This window comes from Streptopelia decaocto (assembly GCF_964273445.1).
Source record: "Streptopelia decaocto genome assembly, chromosome: 2".
Classification (NCBI taxonomy): domain Eukaryota; kingdom Metazoa; phylum Chordata; class Aves; order Columbiformes; family Columbidae; genus Streptopelia; species Streptopelia decaocto.
Genome location: NC_138655.1, coordinates 15253964 through 15274153, shown reverse-complemented (window position 1 = coordinate 15274153; position 20190 = coordinate 15253964). Strand labels below are relative to the sequence as shown.

Genomic DNA, 20190 nt, shown 5'->3' with positions numbered 1-20190 from the left:
TGGTCCGTCAAACAATAAATAATTGGTGTGCACAAGCAGATTTGATTCACAACAGCCCAGTGGTGCGCGCTGCCAATGCGGCACGCTGCCTGCTGTAAATGCAGTGCGTTCTCCAGCCATAGGGAAGCGAAGGGATACAGCTGCTGAAGGGTGATGTGAAATTAAAGAGGGAATGAAACGTGTGATCTTATTTAATCACACCTGGTGCTTCAATTTTTCAGTAACAGCACCCTGCTAGACTGTGTCAAATCGGTTCTACAAAGAAAAAAATTATGGATGGAAAATGAATTAACTCTTTCATCCCTGCTGTTAATACATTATACCAGTCAGAAACATCTTTAGCAGTGGCTGTTAAGGATCCTTTCTTCTCAGATGAAAGGTGCTCGGCACCTGGCTAAACGGAGCTCAGTGGATGACAGAGCTTCTGTGCCAGCGGGCGAGCGCGGGCCCTCCACACGGACTGAAGCACAAGTCTTGGGTGTGTGTACAACCTATTATTATACACAAGAAATCCTCCTGGCCAGAATCAACTCGAAGGACTGAAGTACCACGCTGGGACTGGTTGTTTCTATTTGTTTCCTTAGGTGGGTGGCACATATGTGCAGAGAGGCAGACAGAGGAAGCAGGACAGCCGGGGACAGCAGAATGCAGAAGGGCAGAAAGCCTTGGCCGCTCTGCTCAGCACAGATTTCCTGTAGCAAGAACATTTATCCCAGCAGTTACCTGGTTTCTGTTTTCTTTTTGGCTTTCCTTTTTTGAAGATCTTTTTTGTTTAAGTCTTATTTTGCAGTTTCGGTCTCCATTAAATGCCAAACGTAATTTGATTCTGCAGGCATTGCGTTGTGCGATTACTATGTCCCATCTGCTGGTCAGACACTGTTTCTCAAACCGTGTGCCCTGTGTACTAATAAATCACTTGTGGTAATAGACAGCAAGGTGTTCTATCTAATGTAAAAAATGGTAATCGTGGTCAAATGTTCCATTCTTCAGGGAAAAGGAAAAAAAAAGTCCTTCTACATGATTTCACTCAGCAGCAGAAAATAAAAAGCCAAGGTATAATTAGCTTAACATAACCATCTTTATATTAAATTCATAGAGAAGAAAATCAAACATGAAAAATAACTAGCAGGCTCCCATTCTAGTCTCCTCATTGAATTAATGTCACCAGTACAGCGCTGGATAAAGTAAGATATACAAGGCTACTGTCTGGATAAGCTGTGTGCTTGGAGAGTAGTCCATTTTCAGAGGGGAGATATTTCTTTATGCAAGTGCTACCTATTTAAGAAATTGGTACTTATTATGACAATAGTCTCAAGAGGTATCTTGTTTTTACAGTATGGATTCAGCCAATTTACTGAAAAACCAAGGCATTAAAACAAATACCTCAGAACAGTTTTAAGAACATCTTAGTCTCTTCATCATTACTCGTATAACTCATATTCAAAGAGATTATCACACCAAGGAGCAAATACTAATTATTTTTTTAATAAACAAAAAGGCATTGTAAAAGACCTCCATAATATAGAAGATGCCAACACAGGAACATAAGGGATCAATTTAAACCAGGGTTATTTTAAAATGCTGAATATAATCACAGTTCAAATTAACAAACAGGAACGCTTGGTTTAAATCAGTTTTGTTCTTGTTTTGCATTTTTAATTTGTGTTTTCCTTTGGTGGACAGAACCATAGAACTGAAGCGGACTTCAAAAGGATCACCTAGCCTAGCCCTTCGCTTGAGTCAGAGACAAATATCCTCACAGGTGACTCTTCCCTATTCCTCACACCTACAACGCTCCTCTACTCTCACTCCCCCAAATACTCCACTCCAATACGTTTACACTAAGTTTCTAATACCCAAACTAAACCTCCTTTGGTGTAAACTAAAGTAACCACTTTCCATCTTACCTTTGGGTAGGGAGAGAGGGCATGAGTAAACACCACTACAATTCTATATTACAAATATTTTAAAATACCTGAAAGACTGTGTCTCTTTGCAACTTTGTCCTTGCATCCTGTACTCAACTCTTTCAGTATTTCCTCACTAGTCTTTTCTCAACCTCTGCTCCCTCCTACAGCTCTTTCCTGGCTTTCTGCAGTTTGTCTCTGTTGTTCCACGGTGTGAAGCTGCTCTGGACACTACCCCAGCAAAGCGAGAGAGAGCCAACAGAGAAGAGTTGCAGATATCCCATGGTTTTCAAGCGAGACTCCCACTTATGCTGAATTCTGGTCTCTTCCCCATTTTCTCCGCCAGCCCTATCAGGCTGTTGACTCACATTCAGCTTGTGATATCCCAACACCACATGCTCTCTCACAGCACTGGTACTTACTCAGATATCCCTCGTCTGCATTCATACACTTGTTTTCCCTTCCTCACTGCAGGCCTTCTCACTTACATTTTCTGAATTCTCATCTTACTCATTGTAACCTTTTCTGCATTTTATCAAGATCAATTTGGACTCCAGACCTGCCCTCCACAATGCCCCAAAACACTGGAGCTTACAGTCCCTTGCCCGCTGTACTCTCCAGTCCATCAGCCAAGACACTAATGAAAACCACGAGCAGCACATGATCCTGAGCAGAAAGTAACCGCACTGTGCTCCGGGCTCCCTTCCATCTGCCAAACAAACAGTAACTGTCCTTGAACACTGTACTTCAACCAGTCCTTCACCTTCCTCACAGTAATTTCACCTATATGACTTTTTCCCTATTTACTTGTGGCTACATGCCTTTCCACAACACTGCCAAAAGCCTTACCAAAGACAAGACATACCTACTATTTCTATCTGCTACACCTCCTACTCCATTCAGAAAGGAAATTAGAGAGGTCTGAAACATTTTTTTTTTCTTAACAAAACCACACTGGCTGTTTTTCTATCAGCTTATTATCCTCTAGGTGTTTACAAATTGATTAATCATTTCCTGCAGCATTTCACCATGTATCAAAGTTAAGCTGACAGGCTTCCTCATTTCATATGTTTAAGTTTGCCCTTCCTCATCCTTCACAAGTTCTTAAAGACGAAAGCTGAAGTTCGGGGCTGGTCTCAACTGACGCCCAGGTACTCGGGCTAATTTCATTAGACCCCAATGGCTTGACTGTATCCAACTTTCCTCCATATATTTCACCTTTTTTCCCCATTCCAGCTTGTGTTCCTTCCCCTCTGTTTAAGTGGGCAAAGCACTCCATCATGATTAACCTGTTTGGGAAAACTGAATCCAAGAAAGGCTGAAGTGTTCATCCTCCTTTTTGTGACCAGCTTTCCCCTCCTTGTCCACAAAGTAACAGAACTCTAATTTCCTTCATCTTTCACTTATTTCTATAGTCTCAAAAAAACCCGGAATTTTAACATCCCTTGTAGTTGCAACTCATTAAACTAGTTTTGAAATTTTTCCCTCAGCAATGCATTGTCCTGTTCCCATAAATTGTACTATTCCTGATTTTCAAGTAATCGCAGAAGGCTTTAAGTACTTCTGATAATTTGTGTCTTCTTCGTTCAGTGAGACAGTCTGCTGCCATGTCTGTGGTATCCTGCCTTCCAAAAAACAGTTCCCTTGAACTTTCTCTTCCTTCTTTTCCCAGCCCTTACCTATCTATTCCAAAGATCAAAGAAACCAGCTCTTTAAAAGTCCTTTGACGTTATTTGTCGGCTTTTACTCATTCCTTCCTCTCCTTCAGATCAGAAAATCTTTTGTGATCATTTTCACTCACGTTACCTTCTGCCTTCAAATTCTCAGTCACTTCCTTCTGATGTCTCAGAATAAAGCATAAATTCCTTCACTAATCTCCTTTACTCTCAGAAACAAAAGCAACCCTCTTTAGATTTTAGCCATTGTTAGACAGCCTACACAAGATTCACTTGACGAAAGGTAGGCATTTATTCAGCTTGTCACTCCAGAGAAGAGACCAGATCTCCCATAGTAGATGTCTAAAGAAAATCACATAAAACATCTCTGATGGTTCCTATTTTTCCTAGAGTGACTGGCGAAAGGCAGCTCTGGCAATTAGCTCACACACTGGCATCTATCAATCACAGAACTGTGCAGCATGGAAGGCACCGCTGGAAGTGTCTAGTTCAACCTCCTGCTCAGAGCAAGATTAGCGTTAGACCAGGCTGCCCTAGGCCGTGTCCAGTTGAGTTTGGAATATCTATGATGATGGAGAACCACAGCTTCTCTGGCCCCATTCCACTGTTTGATCACCCTTTTCCCCCTCCCTTATATTTCATTAGAATTTTCTACATTACAACGTGTGCCTGTTGCCTCTTGTTCTGGCCCTGTGCACACCTGAGAAGAAGCCGGTTCTGTCTTTACAAGCCCTCCCAAGAGGCAGTTGCAGAGAGCAGTAAGAACCCCCCAGACCTTGTCTTCAGGCTGAACAAGCCCAGCCCTCACCCTCTTTTTCTACAGCATGTGTTTCAGCCCCCGGCCACCTTGGTGACTTACCCACTGATTCACTCCAGTCTGTCAATGTCTTTCTTGCACTGAGCCCAAAACTGCACAGACAGCTTAAGATGTCACCTCGTCAGTGCCAAACAGAAGGGAACCATCAGTTCTCTTGACCTGCTGGCTACCCTGCTGCTTGTACAGCCCAATATGATGCTGCTTGTTCATACTGAAATTGTTGTTTATCAAGACTCCAAGAGATTTTTCAGGAAAGGGCTCCCCAGCCAGCCAGGCCCAGCCTGTCCTGGTGCAGGGAGTTATTCCGTCACAGATGCAGGACTCTGTGGTGGTGTTTGCTGAGCTTTCTAAGGTCTGCAGGGCTCTGTCAGCACACTCCTCCCGTCTGCCCACATCCCCCGAGTGACAGCGCTGCCCTCCAGCACATCAAGCACTGTCCCCAGTTTGGTATCTTCACTCAAATTTGCTGAGGGTAGACCCTGTCTCATCGTCATGGCCACTAACAAAGGCATTTGGACAGTGTTGTCCCCTGTATCAATCCCTTAGGGATGCCACTGGGATGTGCATCCACTTCTTGTCTCCTTATCCATTCCAAAAATCAGCAAAGATCTTACTGTGTAAAGTGAAATGCAATAAAAATATTGAAGAACAGTATTTTCCAATAAGCTACATAATCAAGGCAAAAATAAGCTTATCATTACAGTTTTTAAGTAATCAGTCTCATTAAGCAAGGAAGCATTACCTTGGTGAACTGAATGTCAGCTCTGGTTGCCATACTTCTCAAGAGTGCAGAACTGGTAGATCTTATCCTCTACTGCACAGATTTTGTTTATAGATTAAAAGAAAAAAACAAGCTTTTCAGCTTTTTTTTCCTCCCAAGTGGTTTCTTACTTTTGAATGAACTAGTCACTGCATTGAAATAGCTGAACAAACATGAAAAAGATATTATCTCTGCACCTGCAGAAGTACAAAAAGAATTTAGCTCTTCAGCAACAGGTGTTTAACCAACGTCTTTCACCAATTCTGTTGTCTGACTTCCTTCGCATTTCAGCAGCAAATACTCAGTGTTATACATTCAAAAATATGAATTTAAATAATTACAAGAACTTGTAAGATCTAACTTTACTCTGTTGTCTGAAGTTCAATTAAATCCAATGTACTTTTCTTTAAAAAAGTAAATATATAGCATAGTTCTAATTTAAAATCACATTAAATACTTCATACCCGCTTCGCACTGCATGGTTTGCAACTGTTGGAAATACTGCAGTATTTTAACACAATTTTAAGCTCTTCAATTTTTTTGAAGAGGAAGGAAAAAAACCACAATAGAGACCTTGCTGTGAAAAAAAAGACACAGAAGCACTTGCTGCCTCATCCCCCATAGAATGCAAGAGTGTGCTGTGGGGGAAGAAACAGGAATGGGGTAAATGTGAATAGAATCTGCTTTTGATATTCAGAGCTATGTTGCAATAACTTTGGAGCAAACATGTTGCTGACTTCAAAAAGCCTTTATTTCATGCTTTTGCAATTATAACACAGGTTTTAAAATTTCAAGCTATTCAAGCCGTAACATGAACAAAATCTTGCTTCACTACCGCCCGTGTGGTTCAACCTGGCTTCTTCGCCTTGAGTTTGACATTCTGCCCATCTCAGACACAGCTCTGAACCAAAAAGTAGAAGATGTCAAACTGTGTTTTCAAAACTCATGAGATCAGTTTGCACTTGAAACAGTTTGTCTCTGTTGTCCCTTAATTTGAATGAAAACATCTCCTCATTTATACACAGGCTAAGTTGGACAATAAAGAGAATAGTTCTAAATAGGAACTGGAGATGCTAAAATCCATACAACTGGGCATAGATGAATTTTATTTTCTGTTTGGCACATCTGTCAAGCACCTAGATCTGATGTGATGATAAAACAAGACAGCTTAAGGCAAAAAACATGTCCAATCCATCTGTTCTTCAGGACATGGAGAAGAAAAGGAATTGCTTCCTACGGTATTCTGTATACTTGAGACCACTCTGGAGAGGTTGCCCTCGGCTGCTGACAGCAATTCAGCTCCACCAGCCTAGGCCAGTGGGTTTCAAACCTTGTTCCCTCCCTCCTACCTGGGCACATTGTGTACCCTTGACCCCACCTGGAGTCCTGTGTCCAGCTCTGGAGCCCTCAGCACAGGACAGACAGGGACCTGTTGGAGAGGGGCCAGAGGAGCCACAGAAATGGTCAGAGGGCTGAACAGCTCTGCTGTGAGGACAGGCTGAGAGAGTTGGGGTTGTTCAGCCTGGAGAAGAGAAGGCTGCAGAGAGACCCTATTGAGGCCTTTCAGCACTTAAAAGTGGATTATGAGAAAGATGGGGACAGAATTTTTAGCAGAGCCTGTTACAGTAGGACAAGGGGTAATGATTTTAAACTAAACTAAAAGAGGGTAGATCTAGGCTAGACATATGGAAGAAATTTTTTACAACGAGGGTGGTAAAACACTGGCCCAGGTTGCCCAGAGAGGTGGTAGATGCCCCATCCCTGGAGACATTCAAGGCCAGGCTGGACAGGGCTCTGAGCAACCTGATCTGGTTGAAGATGTCCCTGCTCATGGCAGGGGGTTGGACTGGATGACCTTTGAAGGTCCCTTCCAAGCCACACTGTTATACAATTCTGTGACTCCTCTCCCTTCTATCCATGGTCAGAGAATTGGTGGCTGGGACGGGGATACAACTACATTGGAAAGGCTTTGGCAAAGTCAGGAAACAAAGCAGAGCAGGTAAAGGCTTCCTCAGAGTGAAGCCCATACTGAGGCCACCTAATCCAGGACCCTGGCTCCAGCAGTGACTCTCAGCAGCTGCAGGAACCCCACGCTGCATCTCACACCTGCTTCACACCCATTATGTCCCCACTTGCTTAGAGCTACAGCATCCCTTCTCATGCTATTCCCTGGCTACATCCAGAAACTCCTACTGTGAATATCCCACTCAGGTCAGCCTTTATCTCGCCCAAAACACAAGTCAGCAGTCTAAGCAACTGAAGACAACCCTGAACAGAAAACAGCTGCTCCGGCATTTGCCACTCATTTGTCCAGCTCCCCAAAGTGCAGCTTTGAGCCACAACACCAGTGCTACCACAGAGCCACCCACTGTATGGCTCCAAATACGGACCACACCAACTGGAGCAGACCAAGCACGGAAAGAGTTGATAGAGCTGAGGTGTTCATGACAGAAATAATCTTCCAGCTGTGTTTTAACAAAAAACACATTTGAGCCACCTGCAGCCACACTCAAGGAGTTTGGCAGCCATTCAGGAGATGTGCTACTTTCTCACAGGAAGGTGGAATCAGAGTAAAGTTGGGATTTTTTGGTTTGTTTTTGTTTGTTTTTTTGGGTTTTTTTACAGAATATATACAACCCACTCACCGACATTGTGCTGGCTATAGATCTTAAACTCAAGTAACACTCATTCATTTCTTGCTTTCGACTGCCAGGAGGAAAAAGGGAAGGAGGTCCCCAGCCTAAACGAACACAGGAGACCCAGATAACAAGCACAAAGTTCATCTGCTTTCTGGAGTGAGCAGCACTCAGTTTTGACCATATGAAGGCAGGAAACAAGCATGCAACAGCTCCTTTGTACCATATACTGGTAACATATGCATATTACCCAACCCACCTGAAAAGCAAACATCCAAGAAGACAGAGCTCACTGGAAAAGTTCTTGCTTTGCCCTTCCAGATTAGTCCCAACTTTGAGAGGTCTTTAACCTTGTTTCAACTTCCCCCTAAATATTTAAAGCTGACATTGAGCTGCCGGTGTTGAATCCAGACTGTAACAGCCCTACTGTGAATCACTTGCTCTAGCTCAAAACGATGTTCACTCTAATGAAGCAAGATGGCCATATTTCTTGTCCTCTAATACATAGGACTGCACGTGCAGGACACACAAGAGTTGGGCTTGAATGTGATGAGAGGGGACAGAAAGGGACCATGGAGCTGGTGGGCGCCCTTTCCAGAACCTGCAGCCTCTGCCAGATGGAGCTGGTCTGCGGATCACCGGGGTGCAGCTCTGGATGTGGCACTCGGATGGGGAGGCAAACATATATAAACCAGCTTTGCCTTTCGGCTTATCATGTAGCACATACACAAACAAACAGCCAGCAAGGTGGGTCACAGAACAGAGAGAGGCTCTGGTGAAGCCCTGCCCTTGGAAAAAAGGGATGGAGACGAGAGGCGAATCATAGAAGTCTCACAGTGCATGAGATGGGACAAAGTTGGATCAAACCCACACCGTCTCGTTCTGCGAAGCACCAGAGGTGGAGGATTAAGCACATCGCCCACTGTAGTTCAAGAAAGTCATACATATTATCAGTTACTTAAAAAGGCTGGCAAAAAATGTGAAGGAACAAAACAAGCAATCAGAGCTGAGGGTCTGATTACTGAAACCCAGAAATATCCTTTTGGAAAGCTGGCCTGATTTGCCGCAAATCCATTTCAGCAGCCAATTTGAAGCTATCACACCAGAATGCTGTTATATGTAAGTTAATAAGCACTTACTATTGATGGCTTCTGCAGTGGCTGTTTAATTTTTAATCATATCCTTAATTTACTGTTTACATTTTTATCCAATTAGAGTGCGTGCACGTGTGTGCATCTGTGTGACGGAAAGAACACGGAAAACTGTGTTTATTCAGAAGTACAATGCTTTGCTTCCTAAACAAGGAGATGCGTATGTCTCCTATGTGAAATTCTTTCACACAGCCCTCTTATTTTTCAGGAGGATGCCATCTCAGGCTGCTGTGTTCTGTTGCACCATTCTGCTGTTAGAAATGGGCACCACTGACCTCTGTGTGCAATGCTGTACATAGAGTTTGGAACTGAATGTCATTAAAATATCCAGTGCTGTGAAATAGGGAGCTTTACTGGCACTTCCCTGAACAGAAATCCCAGCATCCCTTTTCATCTGTAGATCGGACATTTAGGCAACATCTTGGGACACCTTCATCCTCCTCATCACCATTTCAACCTTTCATTAGATTCCTATAGTCATAAAAACTCGATGCACTGAAGGGATGGAAGATGGATCATTTATTTTAAAGCACTGACCATTTTTCATGGCGATCAACAATAAAGTTCTAAATTATAGAGGGAGTGTAAATAAACCAAAGAATAGAGCTTCAAAGAGAGTTGGGTGATGATGGAGGGACAGAAATTAAAACATTTCAGAGTCCAAGAGATGAGCTAATCACAAATAAAATAATATTGCATTCCTATTACTACCTGACATTCTGGTTGGCATAATGCCAGTGATTTAAAAAAAAAACAAAAAAACAAAAAAACAAAAAAGCCAGAAATGCACTCAGCAGAGGTATAATGTGGTTGATAAGGATCCTGGTAAAGCTCTCAGGAGGTGACCTGACACCCAGCACAACTCCCAGTGCCCGTGCCCTCCACATTCAGACAGTCCGGGGTCACAGGGGGACAGCAGCGAGGACACAAGTAACGGGGCTGCCTGCTCCTCGGGCAGAGGCTGCAGGGAAAAGGCAGGACTCTGCTTCCCCATGGAGCATCTGCTTCGAGGAGACATGATGGCAGGAAGACCCGCACAGCAGAGAGGTGCCTGACCAGGACTCGTAGCCTCCTCCTGCCGTGTTCATGGCTTGGCACCTGACACCCACATCCCACTGCAGTGTATCCCCTGCATCCTTGAGAGCTGTGCTGAAAAACCCTGACGGACATCTACTTTACTTTACTCCCAGGAAGAGAAAAAAGAAAGATGCAGTTCTATCCCTCTGCAAATGTAACACCTCCAATTTCACTTCTTTTTCTCTACAGCACAAGAAAGGTAAAGATAGGAAATAGATATGTTCATAGAAAAAATAAACATTTAAAAGTTCCCATAAAAGGAAAAAACTAAATGGCTATGGCTATAGATGTCTTAACAGTGGCAGAACAGGCTGGATTAATGTGCTGAGGTAAAAGACTAACAAACAGAGAGGAATAAACTGCTTTTGGAGTAAATGCTATGGGTTCCGGTGTCCTTTTTCCGAAGCCCATTGCACTCTGTAGCCCAAGCACAGGGCAGTTACACGCACTTTCGTGCAGGAACCATTCCTGAAAGCACCCGCTCCGGGGACCGATGCTGCCGAGCCGGCGCAGCCCTGCTCTCCAGGAACTGGACTCTTGTGTTTAGAACAAAAGCCATCGGCATCAGCCCGGCAGCTCAAAAAGGCAGCGTCAGTTCTTGTTTTCTTCTTTGCCCCTGGGAGCAGGAACTTGCAGCGAGGAAGGAGGAGACTGTGCAATAACGGAGACAGGAAGGTCTCCGGTAGGCTCGGAGTCCTAAAGATAGCAATGAAAGTAGCACGAAGGGAAGGAGGAAACCACCCTCCCACATGAGAGGAAACCCCAAAATAAAACCTTTTGGCAGATGGTAAAAGGCTTTAGCATTCAATAAAATGAATGAGCTGCATGGGAATGCAAGGGAACTTTGAGGGAGACGCAGAAAGAACAAACAAAAGACAAATGAAGAAGCTTGGGGTTTCAGTTGCTCCTCTGTATTATTCTTGCAAGCCATTTTTTGATAGGTTTTACCAGCTTTTTTATTTAACTTAAACTATGTAGCTCACGGTTTTCAAGAGACTTACACCTTCATTTCCTGCACTAATTAATTATATGAAAGGGAAGTTTTCAGTAAGTTTTCTGAATTATAAAGCAAAAGTTCAGTTCCCAATGAGCATTTCACCTGGGGCTCTCAGCCTGGTCCTGGCCTTCCTGTGTACGCCTGGACCCAGCTCCACAGAGGCAACAAGAGCCACAATTGTAATATAATAATGACAGTTTAATATTTGTATCAGGCTCAACCACATCCAGATGAAAGGAAGAACTCAGAGGACTAGGATCTGTCTAACTGCAGTTATTAAAGCACTCATGTCTGAGAAAAATTGCCAAAGCGCAGGTACGTTATAACCTTATCCCACGACAATATATAAAATGAGTCCTTGTCTGCTTCAGAGTAAAGGACCATTTAAAGTACAAGAAAGAAAACAACCCCCAAGCCCCTTAACCCAGAACTTGTAACTCATTCATTTTAGCCTTTTTGGTTGGTTCTTTAATTCTACTGCCAGTGAGCAGTACTTAGCTCAGTTAAAAAAAATGTTCATAGAAAGTAATAGAATATGAAAGACAATGTTATCAATTGTAGCCAAAACCCAAGCAATTTAAGGGCATAGCATAACAAATCTTGCTAACAGGTACAGATAAAGACAATAAAATTAACATACTAAGGCAGTGGAAGGTTGGTGTCAAATCAAAAGCAGGTAACGTCACTTGTTATATGCTTCATGCTGAGAAGTGAAAAACGGGAAAAGCTATTGCCTGCTTTTCCTCTATTTAATTTTAGTGATCCCACATTAAATAGGGAGTCCTCCAGCTGACAGGAGAAGGAACCTCCAAAGGGCAAAGCATTGCACCCATCATGGGCATCTGTTTTAGGAGGGCACAGATTATCCCTGGAGCTGGCTGTTCTTCACTGATTATTTGAGGAATGCGAGCAATGACAGACACCTAACTTTTAGCTTGCTAATGTAAGATGCAACAAAGACACTTCAAACTGCTCAAGCTAAAAGACAGTATACTTGCTTTTTATCTTTGATTATGCCATGTTAGTAAAGAACATGAATAAAAAGACTAAGATAAAAGCAAGTTTTGTGGGCTTCATTTTCAACAGTGATTATGAAATTAGGATTGCAAATAACACAGGCAGTGCACATCATCAAAAGAGATTTGGAGACCAAGTGAAAAATAGGCTTTATGTTGTTAAGAAAAAAGTTCTAAAGAGAATAAAATATCAAAATTATATTTTCGATTCAATAAAATTGGCAAGGGATCATATTTTTCAATTTTAGAAAGACCTACGTTAGGTTAGAGAATAGAACACTTATGTTTCTGTATTTGTGGTTTTAATTAAGTTACTAAAAACATTTATGTATTTGATCCAAAGGTCAGCAAAGTCATCAGTACCCTTCATTGATTTGAATGGGCTTTATAGTCTCATGCTGCAGAGGAAAAATGGGGTTGATCCTGTTCTCATTTTAACTATTTTCACATTTTGCTGTAATCAATGGAGCATTACTCCTTCATTTGCCCTCACAGAACCAAGAGCAAAGACGAGTTCTCAGATTTTCCAAGGGAGATAATTTGGATAAGATCAACCCATAGCTGGTAGTAGACATAAATTTATGTGCTTCTTAGTAGAGCGGCTACTCTTGCCATTTGCTTGCTCTTCTAGAATTGATACAGAATGTGTGCATGAAGGCTATGGATTGAGTTTTAAGTCAGCTGAAGACTTTCCTAAAGACTCCAGGCAAATTAATTATAAGCAGCAGAAACTTAAAGAAGGAGCTTGAGGTGCTCCTAATTCCTAGAAACATCCTTGATAAAAGGATTTCTCTCTTCCAGTCCCAGCATCTGTTTACATCCCTCACCAAAACAGCCTGGCTTCTGATCATCTGGATCACAAAAGAACACTGAAGAAATCAGTACAACATATATTCTCACACCAGAATTATCATATGATCAGCTAAGCCATGTAGAAGTACAGTAAAATTCCAGCAGTGACATGCCCATTACTAGAGGGAACCAGGGCAATTTCAAGAATAGCAGTAATGGTATAATAAGGGAAAACATGAGTTGCTGACAACGCAATAGTCACGCATTTTAGTGCTTATCACAGCAGCTGATATTTAAGAAGGGAGAAAGAAAATTTATCAACAAACAGTTCTAGCAAGCACATATCAGTAAACAACAATAATTCACTTGGAAAGAGGTTATTAGGATTAGAAGACAATAAAACACTATTTTTACAACAGTAGCTGAAAAAAAAAATTCTAGAAAAAGACAAAAAAAGCTCATAGATGTCTCATTTTATGAAGATACATCCCAGCAAAAAGACATTCATTACCTTGATGGCCTGTAAGGGCTGGCTGCTTTTCTATGACCCTCAAAAAACCATTCTCCAGGTTTAAGTAGAGATCTACAAAAGTCAACAATATCAGTAGTTAGTGCCACAGTCAACAGCTGTAACAGAAAGGATGGCAGCTGCACTGCTGGATGCATTAGAGCAACTCGAGTCTAAAGAAAGACGCATTCAGAGAGTACACAGGTGACGAGGGATTTGTCAGTGGACCTTTAGAGCCAGGACTATCCCTCCCTTCCTCTTTCCCATCCCCTTCAGCTGAAAAATAGTTTGTTTGCTTCAAAGCCTTTAACATTTGGACCAAGAATTACAACTGCTATGACACTGTGGGAGTGATCAGTGCAGGGAATTTTCAAAGGTCTGTGTGCATCCTTCACTGCCTGACACTTTTAAAAGCTGGTCTGTTGTCTAGGATGATGCTGCTGGCTCATTCCAGCATCCAAGAGTCTTTAAATACGGCTGGACCATCTTGGCACCTTATGACAGCAAATCACAAGGAATGTCTGAAATTGTTTCACAGCTACACTCGCTGGAACAAGCTAAAGAAATTCCTCACCAGACAACTGTAGTCTAATCAGTCCTTAAAACACTCAGGCTAAAGTAGAATCAACAAAAGAAAACTAGAGCAGGAGATATTAATCTCTTGGCCCAACTTAAACAACAATCCTCACTCAGGAGTTCTTAAAAGAATGAAAGACAAACAGCAATCGAGTAAGAAAGCAAGCTTTCCTCTTTATTTCTCAAAACTGGAATGACCTAACACTTTAAAGAAAGAAGGAAATGTGATTACCATTCCCTCTCCATCTCCACCTCTGACATGTGCTGAAGAGGAAAGAAAACAAAACCCATACAGCTTAGAGGACTTTGGAGAGCAAATTTTAACAACAGAAGCTTTGCATTACTGCTCCCTGAACAGAGGCATAAGTGGTGTTAGTAAGAACCTCTTTCCTTCAGGTCTTTCTCTCAAAACCCAGCTCCTGAAAGCCCAACGGTGCTCTCAACACAAAAAAAAAAACCCAGAACTGAACTTCAGAGTCTACTGCTGACGTTACTGGCAGTAGGCTTCAAAACTGGCCTCAGTAGAGAATGAAAGAATATGGCAAAATTACTGCTTTCAAGGCCCAGGTGCTGGTAGTTGCTTCAGCTCCACCTCACATCATCAAAGGCCTGCTGGTGGCAGCTGGGTGTCCCAGATGAACAAACTGGGAAGATCTGAATCCTACTTCTAGTGGAGAGGACTCAAAACTCTAAGGCCATGTATATGCCTTCAGACTGCTCTCAGGCTCGAAGGGGAACCCTGGCATGCTTTTTTGTTCACATACAAAAGCCTCTAACTTGCTTATCCCCACAGCTCCTGAGGATGAGCCCCATCCCTCCTGTGTAACTGAATGAACATGCCAAGTCGGAGTCCTGGCATTTTATACCAGGCTGTCTGGATATAAAACAATGTGCACATTCCTGAGTCTGGCTATTTTCTAATCAGGTTGTCTTCAGGTGGAAGCAATTGTATAAGCCAAATGTATGTAAACCAACTACTTTTCCAACTATGTAGATAAGCTTAACTGAGAATAAGCTCTCTAAGATGTGGATGAAACCTTGGTGTGGCTGAGGAGCTTCTGAACTGTGTGGTATTGCCGTGTACACACTCCCTAAAACTCAACCTGTCACTCCTACGCTGAGTAAAACCAAGACTGACTCAGTGCCCTTGGAGGTGACACCTTAGGAAAAACATGAAGGTTCTGACGGAGCTACTCACTGCACTTTTCTCAAGGCATCCTTCTTTTGTATGGGGAACTTTTAATAAGTCAGGTGACTGGGAGGTGTTTTTAAGGATGAAAAATTTGAAGGTAACTCTATGCATAGCAGTATATAGTGAAATGTTAGGATCACACAATACAGCTGTAGCTGAACTGCAAACAGAAAAATAGATTTATTTAAAAACCAATAATTCTCTGCCACATTTCCATTCACATTCGTGTTGCAAATCAAGGCTGGTGTATTTATGCTGTCATCTGTTGGAATTAGCACTTCAATAAAAAAAAAAACCAAACAGGTGCTTTATGAGTACTTAAGATGCATAGCGGAAGATGAGTTCTTTTTTGAAAACTGTTCAGAATTTTGTTAGAATTCAGAACTCCTTAACATCAAGGACCACAAGATCATTGTTAATACACTTCAATTTATTATTTTATAGGGAATCAATTTCAATTAAAATCCATTCAAATGGTGACTGGTAAAATTCTATAATATTGATCCTAAGGGGGAACCAGCATAGTTAAAATTATTAATCATACTTGAGCATGTCATAAAACACTGGGCTAGTACCCATGCTTTATGATCATGTCAAATAAAGAGTTTAAAAAAACCCACCCATTCCTTTGTGGAAGATCCACAGATCTGCATACTGCTTAGTAACAAAGAAACAGTTCATAACACTGCTGACTGCCTATATATAACTAAATAAATGAAGGTGCTCTATCATACGAAGCATAAATGCCATTAAGAGTAAACTTTTATTTGAATAGACCCACATTCATTTTTAAAATTACGTTACAGCAAGGCTTTTAAAGAATGTGAATAAAAAAGAAGAAGCTTTTAAATAAAACACGCTCTTTTTACTCAACTTAGAAAAGCAACTTTACAAAGGCATAAAAAGGCGAGGGTTTTTCTCCTGCCTCCCTTCAATCTTGCCAGTAATTATAAATCTTTATTGCACAGGCCATAAATGCTAGTAACAACAGGAAGAAAAATGCTTTTGAACTATTTGGCAACATTCACCTTCAGGGATTCAAAACAGCAAAACTTTATTTTATATTTACAAAAAGGCTCAAAGTGACTTGCATGTTTGTTAGAAGTGCCAATACAGTGAAACACTTTTCTAACAGAACACACTCATGCAGGCGTCAGCAACACCAGCTTCATAAAATCTGAAAGATGGTGTTAACCAAAACTCATCTAAGTGAAAAGGGCAATTCAACCAGCTTTCACACCAACTCTTTTCAGCGTAGGAGTTTACAGCTCAGCATAACGAGTGGGAATGGATCTCGCCTAAGTTTAGTCGTCTGCTGTGTAGACAAATACATCTGGCAGTCATCCTAAGCTTCTGCAATAATCAATGGAAGGCAACAGGCAGAATTCATCTGATGTGTCTGAGGTGTGACTGGTGTATCTGAAACACAGAGGATGTGTAGCAACTACCGCGCTAGTAGGATAGGATTAGTAGGATTACTTAGAGTCTCTGTGGAAGGCAGAAGATAGATACGCAACCACAGGCACCTCCGGCACCACTGAGGCTGCCAGTGACTATATTCTAGCTTGTAAAAAAACCCGTGAACAACTTGTTTCATGACAGAGTGAGAGAGCTACTCAATGGATACTAAAAGACTTAGGCGGGGAAGCACTTTTCCTCATTATTGTGGTTTAACTCCAGTCAACAACACCACACAGCCACTCACTCACCCGCCCGCAGCAGAATGAGGTGAAAGAGAATTGGAATGGTAAAAGTGAGAAAACTTGTGGATTGACGTAAAAGCAGTTTAATAATAAAAGAAATTAAAAAAAAATAATGAAAAGGAGAACAAAAAGGGAGAGAAATAAAACCCAAGAAAGACAAGTGATGCAAATGAAAAACATTGCTCACCACAAACTGACCAATGCTCAGCCAGTCCCTGAGCTGCAGCTCAGTATAAACCTCGTTTATTTACTGAGCATGATGTCACATGGTATGGAATATCCCTTTGGTCAGCTGGGGTCAGCTGTCCCAGCTGTGTCCCCTCCTGAGTTCTTGTGCACCCCCAGCCCCCCACTGGTGGGGTGGGGTGAGGAGCAGAAAAGGCCTTGACGCTGTGTAAGCGCTGCTCAGCAATAGCTCAGGCATCCCTGTGTTATCAGCACTGTTTCCAGCACAAATCCAAAACAGAGCCCCAGACTACCTACCATGGAGAAAAGGAACTCTGTCCCAGCACACTAATGCAGCAAGACTGGAAGTTGGGGAGCCCAAGAGAACAGGACCACAGCAAGGGCCCAGGGTTCTGGGCAGAGCACCGGGACGGACGAGTACCAGATCCGACCCAAAATGGTATTTCTTATCTTCTTATTTCCAACGCTATCCACTTAGTTTGATGATAAAGGTGTTAGTTGATGAAGACAGTCCGGTTTTGAAGCAGAAGTCCAGCAGTGAAAATTTCCATGTACTTTCTAAGAGGTTGGAAATCTTTTATAAAACAACTATCAACGCCCATTTTATTCTATGTCTGATTTCTGGAAAAATCTCATTAGAAATTACAAATATGCTACATTGTAAATGGCACCATCTTACAATATGTAGACTTGATTTATTTAAATTCTGTGTGAAAGACTGTACCTATTCCTGGAATCCCTTTTACCAGCCTGTTCTTTACGGCTGGGTGGAAACAAGTGATTTCTACTGGCACTGATCACAAACAGCTGTTGTTAAATCACAGTCTCTGACTGCTCAAAACTTTCCTATTTAGCAAAAAGTCTTTCATGACTGGCTGAAGCACAAACAGCAATATTTTAATTTTTTTCTTAAACCCTGAGCAAAATTTTTCTCTTTCCAATTTACACAGGAGTGGAGAAAAACGTACATATATATATGTATGTATATATATAATATCTATTAATCAAAAAACGTGAGACAGTTTTGGGTATGCTCAGAAGGGCTAAGCTTTCCCGACCAAATTTTCCAGTAGACTGACTTCTGAGAAATTTGAAAAGCAGGAATTAAAAAATCAACATTAATGAAATAATAAGGAAAACAGACAACTGCAATTGAGTCCTTGCAATCACACAAAACGGCTAATACTATACTCCCAGTAGAATGAGTTGCAATATTATTTATAGAAACACATCAAAATGCAAGCACATCATAATATTATACATCTAAAATCTTGCTGTGGAAGTTCATCAATACAAATTTCATAGTTGCACACATGTTTCCTTCTTCATACTCTAATATACCATGCATGCTGAAGGACAATTCTGGGCTAAACCCATCCAGAGTGCATTACAATGTATTGTCCAGTGTATTGGAACTTATTTTACCTGTCAACTGAATCACTTGGTTATTTGATATGAATATGTATTAGCATCACAGCAATAGCTAAAAGGTAACTAACAGAACCATAGTAATTCAATGGTCTACCAGGGACCATTGATTGCACCGCAAAGTATATTCCTGAAGCTAGAAACCAGCCACATGAAATTCAAATAACTGATGCCATAGATGGAATTTGATATTTATCGTCACTGATGCATGTATTTTAAACATTTTATCTGCACTCAGATACACACTCCACATACGATATTCCGCTTCAGCTAAAACAAATGAACACTATAGAGAACCCCTCGGAGCATACTTGTAACCTGAAAAAATTGATTTTCAGAATCCTTAACATTGCCTAAAGTCTGAAAAACCTCACAGGAACAACCACGGCTTCTGACTCCAGAGCCTACGTCCTCTGTAAGTGCTGAAAATGTCCTTGACTGGGAGTGGGAAAAATACAACAAAGGCTGCTCTTTCGTACTCTAATGGATGGTAGTGAAGGCATTTCACAGGCTTGGAAGAGCACTGTTAAGTGCTGAGATTCCTACAGTGGTACAGGAAAAATGACATACAATGGAAAGGAGTAAAAGGGATATGGGCATACAGTGAAAATAAATATCAAGAAGAAGGTTAAGATTTCTTTACCTATAATCATGCAATTTAGCATGTTGAGTCCTGGAACACAGTTTTGATGCTATGTTAAGGAATAAACTACTACTTTTGAGTAATTTCTGACAGTGTTTCCATGCTATACTTTGCGTTCAACTCACAAGGTCTCGCTGAGATTTTGGGGCATTACAGGAGCACAGAGCAAAGGAAATCAGCTCAGAATTAGGTTTGCTGGAGCTCTTCGGAAATACCAAGTGTTTTTTTCTGTGCTTTGGATAGATGCCATGTATACAGCATATGCAAGAAACATTTGAATAGGAATTTGTGCTATAAGAAGAAAGGCCCTTCCTGACTAGCTGGAAGCTTCAGGGTTAGGGAAAAGAAAAAGGTGAGGCCAAGATAACGAAAACAAAAGAAACGGGTGCCTGGTAAGAGGACAGTCTACATTTCAAATGCCGCACGCCTCTGAACATCACCACAGGGACACAAACCCGAGATCCCTCACGTGTGACACACTTCCCCCAGCAGCTGCTGGGGAAGGCGAACACACTGCCTACCTGGAGCGCTCGCAGAGGCAACATCTGCTGTTTGTTACAGACAAAAAAATATGTATTTCTGGCGGAAGGAACTCATGATTCCTTGGGTGCCAAAACCTTGAGTCCAGAACATACCCAGGAAAGAAAACAGTACATCCTGGAAGTGTAACAGGATGAACTTCTATAATGAACTTCAGTTGTTCTGACTTCTTTACAGGGTTGACAAAGAAATACGATGATGTGAAGTAATGCTTCTTCAAGGGACAGGAAAGAGTAGGCAATGGCAGTCCAGATATACTATACACTATACACTGTATCCATACAGAAAGCTGCAATGATATTCTCTTAACTCCAAATGACCTGATCGCATGTTGTCAAATTTTCTGATCACTCAAGTCCCTTTTTAGGCAGGCGTGTAACTCCTAATCACTCACACTGTGTACTGGTGCTACCACAGTGGGGAAGGTCTTCATATGTGGGAATTCAGAAGATGGGAGTGAGCCTCATACTGCAAGTCCTTCATTCTGGAAAACGACTACAAATCTCCCCACATGTGGTGATGCAAGCTGGAATGGCAGGGATCAGGTTCCTGATACCTTCAACATTCACAAGGAAGAAGCAGGTA

At 41.8% G+C, this 20190-nt stretch overlaps 1 protein-coding gene across 3 annotated transcripts in view; it reads right to left on the bottom strand.

Moving 5' to 3' along the window:
* SAMD12 (sterile alpha motif domain containing 12) overlaps positions 1-20190 on the bottom strand; it is a 167107-nt gene that overhangs the window by 59728 nt on the left and 87189 nt on the right. Inside the window, exon 5 of one of the 3 annotated variants that reach the window (XM_082043937.1) lies at positions 13341-13412. The exons of the other annotated variants lie outside the window; for them this stretch is intronic. Within the exon in view, the coding sequence (XP_081900063.1) occupies positions 13341-13412 (72 nt within the window). The remainder of the gene's footprint in view (positions 1-13340; positions 13413-20190) is intronic. 3 annotated transcript variants of the gene reach the window in all.